Source organism: Artibeus jamaicensis, unplaced genomic scaffold (genome assembly GCF_021234435.1).
Source record: "Artibeus jamaicensis isolate MK-2021 breed Jamaican fruit bat unplaced genomic scaffold, CSHL_Jam_final scaffold_369, whole genome shotgun sequence".
Taxonomy (NCBI): domain Eukaryota; kingdom Metazoa; phylum Chordata; class Mammalia; order Chiroptera; family Phyllostomidae; genus Artibeus; species Artibeus jamaicensis.
Genome location: NW_026522042.1, coordinates 34,271,410 through 34,284,229, shown reverse-complemented (window position 1 = coordinate 34,284,229; position 12,820 = coordinate 34,271,410). Strand labels below are relative to the sequence as shown.

The following is a 12,820-nucleotide window of genomic DNA, read 5'->3' as shown; positions in this document are numbered from 1 at the left end:
CTGGGCAGATCCCAGACTGGCCAGGCTACAGCCTGCAGGCCCCCACCCTAGGAAGACCCTCCCTCCCCCCGAGACCCCCTACAGGGCCCTGCTGCAGAGCCCACCTCCTCAGGGCCCTCTTCCCCAGCATGAATCTGTTTCTCCCGCAGGAACGCCAGCGGGTTCCCCAACTTCTGCAGGTCGTCTCCACGCCTCACTCCCACTGCCCACCTATCCCTGCTCCCTCCAAACAGGGCACCCTGCCCCCTTCCCCCTCCCTGGGTGACCTGTGAATAGCTACCCCCTCTAAGGGCTTGCTCTGCCAAAACCCAGAAGAGGGGGGCGCTCACTATTCAGGGGCCTCTGGACATCAGGACCCCCATGCTGAGAATGTGTGCACACATGCAGCCCTGACCGTCTGCCCACACATCTCGACCCAGCCCAGCCCTGTCCTCTGCAATACCCACTGTCATCACAGCCTCAGAGGGACACACAATACCACCTCCGCCCGGGGCACACAGCTGGGGACCCAGCAACCACGGCCTCAGGAGGGTCCCTCTCCCTTTTCTGTAAAAGGTGAGGCCTCTCTGCTGGTGCAGTAGGAGAGTCAGCCCAATTTCTCATCACGGAAGAACTCACAGACAGGAAAAACCAGTCCCTACCAGTTAGCTTCTTCCCTCATCACCAGAGCTGCTATCAAGTCCTAGAGAAAAAGGATGGACTTGGAGTCCCTGAACCACTGTCTCCACAGCACGGCTGCCATCCATGGCCCTGGGGAGAACCAGCCGGAGCAGGGACCCTGGCAGGTCATCACTGGGAGAAGGTCAGCACACCCACGCACAGGGAGGCTTCCCAGGGACTGGGCTCTGGACAACTCGGCCCTGCCGAGATCTACTGGACACTCACCCAGGAGGACACCGCTGGCCACGCCGGGGATGCCCTGAATCTCTGTGAGGTTGTTCTGGGCAAAGTACTCATCGCAGGTGGCGCTGGGCGAGGAGCCGTTGCAGAAGAGGCCCCAGAGCGTGGTGGTCCCCGTGCCATTGTTGGTGGTGTGGACTTTGGCACAGATGTCAAAGCTGCGTCTCGATAACGTGCGGTTCCCCAGCAGACAGACCCTGGAGCAGGAGTGGGGGCGTAAGAAGACGTGAGACTCCGGTGTGAAATTACTTCCACCACTTTCTTCAGTCACCAGGTAGAGGTGTGCGTGGCCCCTGTCCATAGCTTCTAACACTCTCCATTTAGCCTGACCAGAACATCTGCATGAGCTGCTGGAAATCTGTGTCTGCGCAGGAGTTGAGTCTGGCAGTGCAGGGCTAAGGGACAGTCTCTTCTGCCACCCTGCTCTGGAGTGTCGGGCACAGGGATGAATGGGACTATTCCCACCCAGGTGGCTCCCTGCACATGGAGGCAGCAAAGCACAGGAGGGTGCTCCTGGCACAGGAGCCAGGAGGGTGCTCAGTGCCAGCTGCCTCCCAGCCCACCCCACTCCACCCCAGCCACTGGGTAACCTGATGCCTGAATGCCAGCCATTCCACCGGCCGCTTGCTTGCTCTGTGACCTAGGACCACTTCCTTGGGATTTAGTGTTCTCATTCAAAAGAAGGATAAGGAAAGAACCTACTCGAGGGTTTTCGTGAGGACTAGGGGAGTAGACAATCCCTGGGAGTAGCTCGGTGCTGCCTAACTGTCTTCAGGTCTGCCAGCCAACCAATATGCTCGGACCTTCCCCAAACCTCCTGTCCTGTGCTTGCAGATGGCTGGTCTGCAAGCGCATCCTGACTGCTCACCCTGATGCCGAGGAGAGAAGAGAAGACTGCCAGACACCTGGGGCCTTAGCTGAGATAAGGCGCCACCACCCTGGGGCCCTGCCATCATGGCCACAGATGGAACATGAATTACAAACTAGGAAACGTTATATCCTTACAGACCTGACCCAAGCAGAGGGACTGAGGATGAGACATCCCTGACGGAAGACTGGGACTCACGGGATGTCTGGCGGGTCAAAGGCAGACTTGATGACGCCAGCGTAGATGGCAAGGATGGACAGCACCACGCAGGCCAGGAACACCAGGGCTAGCTTGTTGACGTACTTGACACCCACAAAGACCACCATGGCCATGAGGGCCAGCGTGCACGTCCCATACACTCGCATGTTGTTCAGCAGGGCCATGGCCTCGTCGCCCTCCGACTTGGGGTGGATGATGGCTGCACCAGGGGAGATGTAGGTCTGTGGGGACACAGCAGGTCAGGAAGGGCAGCCTCTCCACCTCTGCCTGCAAGATGACCGCATGGGGAGAGGGAGGGGGCCAGACACCACCTCCTGAAGGGGCCCTTCTCTTGGTGGGGATTAGTGCTGGGTTCCTTCCTTCCCCGAGAGCCCCTGTACCACCAGAATGCATCTATAGGAAACTCTCTGGAACAAAAAAGCACAGGCAGCAAACAGTGATGGCTAGGGCACGATTCTGAGATGAAGCTTAGGGCCCTTCCCAGAGAGGCAGCATCGGAACACAAGACTACCCCAATTCTCCAGTTTGAAAAAAAAACAGTGCTTTTCTGCTGACAGGGTATCATCCCAGCTTGGAGATGTGTGTCAGCCCGATACAGGCCTCCCAGAACCACGCTGGGCCGGCACCAAGTGCAGGCTCGCCGACTGATGCTTGGTGCATCCTGCTGGAATGAGGGAGCATGGGACTGAGGCACCAGTGACTAAGTTCTGAGAAGTGGGTGGGATCAGGTACGGGACATGGCAAATGAGGACTTGGGGAGCACGTCACCCCATGGCCCACCATCAGGAACCTCAGTGTTTCTGGCAGTCACACCCTCAGCACTGGAATAGGAAGTCAGGACAAAGGGTGGGAGACACCAAAGAGCTCAACCTGAGGGGTCTAGCAAACCAGGAAAGCATGTGCACCTTAAGACACATAGAAAGACTGAGCATGAGTACTTCAATTTTAAGTTTTAAGGGAAAACCTTCAGTACAGGGACTCAGCATGTTCGCCAAATGACAGGGAACAACAGCTGAGCAGAAAGGCCTGATGGGAAGTGCTGCCCTTGGGGTCGGTGTCTGTGCATGGGAAAGCAGCCCCAAATAAAGCACTCACCAGGAAAATCTCAATGGTCCCCAAAATATACATGGCCCCTGCAAAGGTCGTTCCCAGGTAGAAGCAGAGGCCCACGGCCCCTCCGAACTCTGGCCCTAGGGACCTCGATATCATGTAATACGAGCCACCAGCTGCAAAAAAACACCAAACAGAAAACAGTGGGTTAACAACCCACCGTGTTCTGTGAAAGCAAACTTCACAGAACAGATGACCAGCTCAGGAAGCTATGACAAAACCTGGTCATGGTGACCATGGACACAAGCAGGGGACAGAGCCCATTAAGTCTGCACCTTCTGACATAAGACCAACACTTCCATTCTCTTCACTTCTGCCCCAAAAGGGCTGAGAACCCAGGGATGCTTAGGCATCGTGTCTGCATCACCCCCAAAGTGCAGTTGATAACTCCGCCCAACCATTCTGCCGGACAGCTGAGTTCACGCTCAAAGACCGACCAGGAGACCATGGCATGACTCTGGAATACCTGAAGAGCTTCTCAGTGTGCCCCTCTTTCTGAAAAGCAAACCTAAAAGCCAGTCTGCCAGTAGAATCATCTCTCCAAGAGAGCATGTGGAATCCCTCCTCCAGCACCGAGTTTCGGTACCACCTCCCAGCTGGGTGTCGAGTGAAGAGAGACTGGTTCCCACACCCACTCGGGTCAGACACACAAGGGGCCTCGCACTTCACCCACTCATGGCTAGTGGGGGACGATGGTCTCCACACCACTGCTGCTCCTTGTGAGGACTGGGCAGTTCTGGGGGAGGGGCAGCTGTACAAGGGCTTGGGGTGCAAAACAGGCTGGGCCTCACTTATACACGCACAAGCTGCAGGGGAACAAGGTGGCGTTATTTCAGTTCCTTGAATCCAGGTGGCAAATAAACTGGAGGCGTGTTGCCTGCACCTTTGCTCCTGAGCAACAATACAGCCTAAGGAACAAACTGGTCCGAGGTACCGCCTACCCACCCACCTGCCTTCCCTTCTCTGCCGAGCTCACCACACCCCAGGCACTGCCCTCTCAGTACCAGGATACTACTGCCAAACTGGGGAAAACAGGCAGCCATCATTTCAGGGCTCAGATGTCAAAGTGAACCCTGCAGGAAAGAGCCCAGAGCCCCCGCCCCCATCACCTGGGAAGCCCCTTCTGCACTTCTACCCCTAGGTCAGACAGCGCTCAGGCAACGGATTAAATTAAGCCTGCGGCACTCCAGTTTTGTCACTGTAAAAAGAGAATAATGGTTTGTGGGAAATTAAACTTCAGAATCAAAGGGACGCATCTGGTCAGAAAATACCAGCCTCTTGTCTAGACACCAAAGGCTTAATTAAGTTTGACATGAAAGAAACCTTGGGGGTGTTGATGCGGGTTCCCATTCTGAGGTGAATCCCAACTGCACAGCAGCCTCTGGGAGCCTAGCTGCAAGACAGGTCCCTACCCCGGTCTTAGCAAAGTCCCACGGCCCTTGGGGGAAACATGGCAAGAGGCCCCAGGACACCAGGGGCACCAGCCCTTGAGCTGCACGAAAATCACTGCCCAAAGGTGCGACCACTGCTGACAGAGCCCCTTCCAGGGTCTGGTCAGGCTGAGGACGTCCCCCTCCCCCTGACCCCTCTAGACCCCTCTAGACCCACCTGAACCCTCTAGAGACCCCCAGAGATCTCTGCTTGGATATGAATGATGGCAGCAACCTCCAGGTGAGTGAGGCACATCCACACGGGGCCACACCCCTGCCTCACCTGTGGCTGCCTTGGGTGAAGGGCTAATGTCAAGGTCACCATCAAAATAGAAGTGGAGTATGCACTGAATCCACGGCAGAGCTCAGCTCAGTTACTACCCACAAAAAAGAAGGCTTCACTTCAGAGGACCCCGTCCCCAGCAGCCCCTTACCTGGGACCACACCATTGGTGGCAATGGCACTCATCGAGATGGCAGTCAGCATCGTCTGCAAAGAGACAGGGACCCTTTTGGAACAGCACTTCTGGGGGCTGCTCTGGCACCGAGAGCACAGCACCAGGCCTGTCGAAGCTTCAACACTCAGGACTAGAGCCCCCGACCCCATCTTCTCTCCCACTTAACTCCCAAAACTGAGCTCCTACAGGCTGCCCAGAAAACACCAGACTCAGGACCGACTAGCACTGAAGGGCTGGCTTCTGCCTGGGTGCCCAGGCCCCGTGGGGTGTTTAGTGCCCACTTGCTCAGGAAACAGCCACACTGATGGGTTGGGGAGTAACTATTTTACAACCCAAGGACCAGAAGGAACAGCCTGGGAAGCGAAGGCCCCAGTGACCGTCGTGACCTGTTCCTGCCTGGCAGTGTCTGGGCCCAAACAAGGCCCCACCCCATTACCCTGCTTTCTATCCCCTTTTGTGTGTGTCTGGCACTACTCCAGATACTTCCTGACCCTTAAATGAAAGAAACACATTGTGACCCAGTGAGAATGTGGCAAGGCCCTTTAGATGACCTCACCGACGCTCCCCAAGGAAGGCCGGGTTCGGGAAGCCTAGCCGGTAGGGGAAGTGGCCTGAGGGGCCTGGGGGACTCATCTGCATTGTTTGAATTCTTTACACAGCTGTCTCCAGATGACACATGGTGACAGAATAGCTTAATCACCTTCTTAACAATAAAGGAAGCAAAAAAAATCATGGCCAGGAGGAGGCACTGAGGAGCACCCACAGGATAAACCAGACGCAACAAGAGACTGCAAAGAAGACTCTGCCTGCTGTTAACAGACAGGGACACAGGCGTGGAGGCCAAGTGCCAGGTTTGGTGTGGCAGGGTCTGGGGCTCAGCAAGTCACCAACACCCGTTCCTTTCTATAAATGAGGCCCCCAAAAATGTCCAGATAGGTGGAAGGGGACCTAATCAGAGTACAGGACCCCTGTGAGTGGCAATGGGGCCCAGTGAAAACCCTCGGGCACTGAGTTGCCCCCTGTACTTCTTCAGATGCAAGTAAATAAGACTCCCTGCAGCCAACAGACAGCTTGGTCATAGGCAGCTTGACCCCCAGGCCACACCCATCTTCCCCATGATTACACCAGCACCGGTGACAAGCTGCCCTGGGATAGAATCCACGTGGGCAACCTCAGAGCAAAGGGCAGCAGCGGACCCTGGAGAGCCTGCAGGTGTCCACCTGGTTGGGTCCCTAGAATCCAGTTATCGCCGCCCCGAAGGCAGAAACGCCACATCCCAGGACAGCCTTGCTCACTCACGCAGGTGCAACACATGAACACGATGAGGAAGGACTCCAGGACGCCGGCCACGCCCACAATCCACGTCAGGCGCAGGAAGAGGATCACACCAAGAATGTTCTGCAGGCAGGGCAGGTAGACGCCGATGAAGGTGCCCATGCCTGGGCTCTGAGAGAGACAGAACAGTGATTCTAGGGAGGTCACGCCTGTGTCCAGCAGACCTCAGCCCCTCTCCTCAGGGACCCACCTCCCTTGGGAGCCCCGGCTACACCCTCAAGCCCCAGGAAAAGGTCCCAGGGACAGGAGGACAAAGAAAGGAGCTGGCAAGGGCGGCAAGCTTCAGCTGCTTGGACCTGGACAAATGAAGGGGGACCAGCCCCAAAATGAAATGAGGCTCCAGGAGATACCAGAGCAGGACTCCAGCTGTGCTGGAGCAGGATGGCCTTCTGAGGGGGACCAAGACCACATCGTGGCCAGGAGCAGAGCAGGGAATAGCAGGAAGGTGGGAAAGTTTGGGAAAAGATGGGAGCAAGAGGCTAATGCAACGGTAATGCCAACTCCAGCTGGAATCAGCAGTGTCTCAGCCCCTGTGGAGGAGGTGATCAACGGCACCATGGAAGGCTCAGAGAACTGGCCACCTGGGTGCACAGAGCCCTTCGAGTCCATGAATGCAGATGCAGAGACGCACGGCTGGATATGGGGTAACTGCGGACGGGGCAGCGCCAGGGTGGTGCCTGCTGGAAACGTCTGCTGTGACCCTGGAAAGACTACGGGGTGAGCAGACCAGCTCAGAGGAAAAGGTGGCGACACAGCCAGGAGCCTACTGGCCAGCCCCACACACACCAGAGAGGACCGACAAGGCCCAGGGGCCCCAGCCCTCCCTGTCGGTGACGTGGGATGACAGCCAGTGTGACCACATTCAGGCAGCATACTTGGGATTTGGGGGCATCTGGCTGCAAAGGCAAGATGCTGTTTAATGAGGGAAATGTTTTGAATGTAGGTAAATTAAAAAAAAAAAAAGACCTGGACGGGTAGCTCAGCTAGTTAGAGCATCATCATAACACATCAAGGTTTCGGGTTTGATCTCTGGTCAGGGCACATGCAAGAATCGACCAATAAATTCCCGAATGGGTGGAACAGCAAGTTGGTATTTCTCTCTTTCTCCCTTCATTTCTCTCTCTAAAACTAATCATTAAAAAAATCCCAGAAACTTTCCTGAGTGACAAGGCTGGACTGAAAACAAGTCCCTAGTGTGGTGGCTCAGAGAAGGGCTACGGCCTGGGGTTCAGGGGGACACCGCCAGCCCCAGGGAGGTGGCCAGAGGGCAAACCCCCCACAGGAGAGCAAGCTAAATCCCCAGTAAAAAAGGAGATGGGCTTTTCAGGTGAGAATGGAAAGTAAACAGACAGGAACACCTGCCGCTGAGTACAGACAAGGCCCCAGAGCTCCCGCGGGTTCTAGGCCCTGGGGACAATGACCTAAGAGAGCAGCTGGGGAGCAGGGAGGCAGCTCCTTCAACGCCTGGCCCCGAGCTCCAGCTCCTGGCCAGCGCATCCCTCCCTGCACAAGCCCCGCCCACCCGAAGTATTCCTGTACCTTTGTGTAAATAAAAGTGGTTATGGGTCTTATACACATGGTGGGCGTGTCTCAGTTGTGTAAAAATGAGAAGGAATATGCCAAGTGACATGAAATATGCAAAGTGACAGCAATGCTGGGCAAACTGCCGGCGTCTATTTTATAATCTTTGTTTATAATCTTAGCTAACATATGAAGGGATTGATAAACTACCAGTGGGGGCTGAAGCAAACCCTCCGGTCAGAGTGGCTGGGACTCCAGGCCTCATGTGGGCCCCACCCGCCTGCCTGGAGCCAGTTCTGTGCCCAGCAGCTGCCATGGTCCCGAGTCACCCTGGAAGGGCACACCAGCCTTCCGTTCTCTCATAAAAGGCAGCTTTGAAGGATCCAACTGGCTCTGAGGCACTGGAGGCTCCCGGCCCCAGAGCTGTGAGGGGAACAAACACCCCAGCTCTGGGGACAAGCTCCTGTGCCTGGCTGGTCTGAGACAATAAAGGGCACCCCCACCTCCTGCCCCACAGGACCCCTAAACTCAGTCCTAAGCGGGGGGGAGGGGGGGTATGACTAGATTCATCCCAAATCTGCCCGCCTGGCTACACACAGTCCTGCCGAGGGTCATGGGGCAGCTGTCCTTCCTGTGACCGAAACCAGCCCTGTTCCAGGTCCTGACCTGGCAGTGAGTCCACACCATGCGCCTTGTTCAGACTGACCAGGCTGAACACCTAGGTTATAGCTCAACAGAAACCTTGATGTGGGGTCTGGGCTGCAAGGACCTCTGTGACCCACTGGGCTGCACCCCCCAGCCTGGAAGGCGTTCTGGCAGCAGGTGAGGCCTGGATGGTGCCACAGGCTAAAGCTGAGGATCAGTTCCAGGAAGCATCTGGACACAGGTCCCTAAGGGAAAGTGTCTACTTCCTGGAGCAGGCTGACAGCTCACTGGAACACAAGCGCCGGCAGACAGACAGAAGGACGGACGTGTGCAGTGTGCATGAACAGTTGGGGCCCCACAGTGGACCCAGAGCCCACAAAACCACAGGCAGTGCCCAGGGGACTTGTCTGACGCTATAACTTCCCACATGGCATCCCCAAGGGTCAGCGTCCCCTGTCCCTTGCCTGGTAGGGGAAGGGGCAGTGGCTTCATGAACAGCCAGGGTGGACACAGCTCCCACAGAGCCAGAAAAATTACAGCACCTACAATGGAGGCCACGTCCCACGTCCCCTGTGTCTCTACTACTTCCATTCCAAACAAGCAGCTCTTCTCAAACACCAGGAGCCAACACCCTCACGTGTCACTACATGAGTGTTCACCCTGCTGGGCTTTCGGTCAGAGGAAGGAGAGAGGGCAAAAAGCTCTTGGATTGAAGCCCAAAGGGCCCAAGGTCAGGTCAGACACAGGCACAAGGGAGACACTCAGAGGGAGAGTGAACGAGGCCATTAGGACACAGGGTTCCCAGTACCTTGGCCCCAGCACTGGCCAGAGGGGCAGGGTGGACACAGTGGGACGGGGAAGGGAAGAGCAAGGAGGCAGCGGTCAGCATCCTGCTCAACGCTTTGTCCCAGCTCAGCATTGTGGGAGTTACTTGCCGCCCCATCCAGCTGACAGAACATTGCAGAAAGCGCCGGGCCCCTCTGGGAGGCCAGGGGCTCAGGCCCCACAGCCTTCTGTCCTGCTGGCGAGGAAACAGCTCTGATTCCAAGGCCCTCCCTTCAGAACACAATGCCCTTCAAGTGGTGTTCTCAGAGCCAACAAGGAGTGGGAGTCAGCATTGAAATAGAGAAAAGCCAGCTTCCACCCTTTGGCGAGCCGCTTGCAGAAAAGGTGAACAGAAGAGTAGAACTGTTGCTAAACCTTGGGAGATGCCCATTTTTGCCAAGGTTTCAGAAGGAGGAGGAGGGGAGACTGCCCATCAGGGCCTTGGGAGCTGTGGTCTGCGCTGGAGGAATTCCTTGGGTGGTTAAATTTTTTTTTTAATTTTTAGTCTGTATCTTTTTAAGATTTTATTTATTTTTTAGAGACATGGGAAGGGAAGACAAAAGAGAGGGAGAGAAACACCAATCAGCTGAGCCCCACCCAGGGACCAAATGGGCAAACCTAGGCATGTGCCCTGACTGGGAATTAAACCTGCGAGTGACCTTGTACTTGACGGTACAACGTCCGACCCACTGTGCCATACTGGTCAGGGCGGTTTGTATCTTTGATTTTAAAGGAATACATACTTATTGTGAGAGAGTTTTAAAAGTAAGGGAAGAAGAAACTAATCATCAGCCATCACTCTCCCAGAGAAAGACACTCAACACAACCACGTTCCCTGCGGCTTCATCTGTATCGGAACGAACAGCGTCCTGAGTTGTGAAAACTGCGGGGGCTGGTCTGTCCTGGAGCCCAGCACAGCCCACCAGCCCCCTTGGGGGCATCTGTGTGGTATCCAAGTTTTGGCTCTTAGAAATTCTCCCAAAGAACCTCTTTCTAATGCATGAATCCTCGTGGCAGCTCTGCTTATTTAGGGTAGGTACCGAGAAACACATCCCTGAGAAAATTCCTAGGAAAATGGCTCTGTCACTGAAAAACAAAGGGAAGGCAAGGAGGCCCTGGGGGGGTTCTGGGAGGTCTGGGGCCAGGCCGCGGGTGTGGGCGGGTGGCCTACCTTGACCTCACGCCTCCGGCTCTCTTCATCCTCCTCATGCTCCACCACGCCCTGGCTCAGGTTGGTGTAGTTGGCCAGCTTGTTGAGGAGTGAGGACACCATGGGGTTACTGTCCATTTCCTCCTGTTTAGGATGAAGACACGGAATAAGTCACCTGGATCCCAAACTGAGGCACCCCCGATCTGACCAGGTCAACCACCCAGCAGGGCTCCTGTCATGTGGGTGCTCTGGACAGCCCATCTCCGGGGCCACCTGGAGCCCAGAGGTCTGAAATAGGCCGGCAGTCATGGCAGTCTGAAGTCCGGGGTCTGGGGCTAGAGAGCAGGTTCCAGGTCACCCACCCAAAGAGGAGGTCCAGGGTCCCCAAGATGGCCCAAAATTCAGCCTCCCCAAGCCACTCACGGACAGGTGTCAGCAGTGAGGGCACACGTGTAAGGGCCTCGGGACACAGACGGCTGCCAGCTCCCTGCCCACCCAGCGTCCAGTCAGGAGGCCCAGCCCCTTGGTCCACCCTTAGACTGGGGGCCTCAGGACCACAGCCTCTTCACGTGTCCAAATTACAGCTACTATACTGCCCCTTGCTTTCTGCAGGACAAAGTGTAATGTACCTCAAAAAGTGCCATGTTCTTTCCTTCAAAGAAACTTTCTCTCTCCATGTCGCCATTGTTAACGATGGGGCTGTTCTCTCTCGAGTGTCCATCTCCTGCTGGGAAATGAGTTTGGGTCCAGTTTAGGAGCTGAAAGGAGGTGGAGGCAAGAGGGAAGCAGGGGAACAACAAGCTTGGGGCAGATCCCAGCAACAGGAGGGAGTCCAGAGCTGAGTCGAGTGCGGGGCACTGGGGACAGAGTGAGCGCGGACGAGGGTGCAGGACTCTGAGAGCCACATGTGGCCAGTCTTCCTTCTCTGGGAACACAAACACACAGGTGACCTGCCAACACCACACTCTGCCCGAGACCCCGAACCAGCGAGGCCCACGAGGGTCCCAGCTCCCTGTCCTGGATGCCGAGAAGTGGGAAGCCAAGATGGGCAGGGACCACTGTATTTGGAATGCTGCCAGGCCGGACGTCCCGGGTCTCCCTCCCCAGCGCAGGTCCTGTGGTGGACAGTTCAGAGCCCGGGTAACCTTCCACCAGTACAACATGATGAGCCACGGAGACACTCAGCAGCCACAAACTGTCCTCCGCAAGCACAGAGGAGAGTGAGGGGCCCATCTCTGCCCACCTAAAACCCAGGCAGGAAAGGCAGTGCCAGCGAATTGGACCTGTGTCCCCTCCCCGACTTCGGTCTCCATGTGGGGAAGTTACATCATCCTGGGTGGCCCGGGCAGCCAGGTCTGGGCCAGGTGGGGCCCCACAGTCCTCTCACCCATCAGGCAGGAACCCCCCACCCCAACCTGGGCCACATTTCCTCAGCCACCGAGTTGAGCACTGCCCCCAGATAGTCAGTGAAACATGAGCTGGGCATCTCGGGGGACTGACGTGGCTACAGGACCCCCCGAAGAACAACTGCTCCTTCATCCAGACAATGGTCTGACCACAAGGCAACAGGCCATGTCCCAGAGGAGCACCGGGCCAGAACACCTGGGTCCGGTCTGCCAAGAGGACAGCGCGGTCGGCAACCCGGGCACAGGGGCTGGCGGGAGGGCGTCCCGGTGTGAGATGAGCCCAGAGACGCTGCAGAGGGGGCAGGACTGATGCGGAGGTGCCCCCACACCCTCCACACAGGCATGGCCTCCTTGCCCTGAAGCCCAAAACACAACTCAGCGACATGACACACTGCTTGCTGTTTCAGAAGAAAAAGAGAAAAGGGCCAGGACACAGAAAACCTCATCTACGGTGAGGGGCACACAGGCTAAATCACAACATGGAAGCAGCCAAGGTCACAGCTGCCCTGCCTGCAGGCGTGGTACCACCCTGGACCTCGAATCCCCCACACTCCCCACAAAGGCCAGAAGCCCCACCAAGCGCCTGCGCCTGCGCCTGGACTGGGAGGGGTCCCAGGCCCTCGCCCAGCTAGCAGGGGAAGGGCGGTAAGCACCTCTCACCCGCTTCTCCAAGGACAACTGGCAGCTGAAGGAGAACCCTGTCAGCCTCCGAGGGAAGAGGCCAGAGCAAGGCAACGGCGGCCTGTCCCCGCTCCGCTGTGCACCCCGGGGAAGAGGGTGGGTGGGGGAGGCAGGCGCCTGTCTTGGGGCGCAGCTGCCAGGAAGGGAGGGGGCCCACAGCAGGCACCGGCTCCTGGCAGACACCCTGTCTGTGCCCCTCCCACAATTAACCAGATACTTTCAGACCAAACATACAGCTCTCTTTATAAGGATAAACCTGCTCAGCAACCGGAC

At 56.7% G+C, this 12,820-nt stretch overlaps 1 protein-coding gene across 7 annotated transcripts in view; it reads right to left on the bottom strand.

Annotated features, from left to right (window-relative positions):
• The window catches only part of SLC12A7 (solute carrier family 12 member 7), an 82,702-nt gene that overhangs the window by 20,800 nt on the left and 49,082 nt on the right, over positions 1–12,820 (bottom strand). For 5 of the 7 annotated variants that reach the window (XM_037137428.2, XM_037137419.2, XM_037137425.2 and 2 more), the window contains exons 2-8: positions 11,090–11,187; positions 10,482–10,604; positions 6,284–6,430; positions 4,962–5,016; positions 3,083–3,213; positions 1,967–2,208; positions 886–1,097 (exon numbers count right to left, since the gene is read on the bottom strand). In XM_037137428.2, the coding sequence (XP_036993323.2) occupies positions 886–1,097; positions 1,967–2,208; positions 3,083–3,213; positions 4,962–5,016; positions 6,284–6,430; positions 10,482–10,604; positions 11,090–11,187 (1,008 nt within the window). The remainder of the gene's footprint in view (positions 1–885; positions 1,098–1,966; positions 2,209–3,082; positions 3,214–4,961; positions 5,017–6,283; positions 6,431–10,481; positions 10,605–11,089; positions 11,188–12,820) is intronic. The other 2 variants (XM_037137423.2, XM_037137426.2) reach the window with 1 other exon arrangement.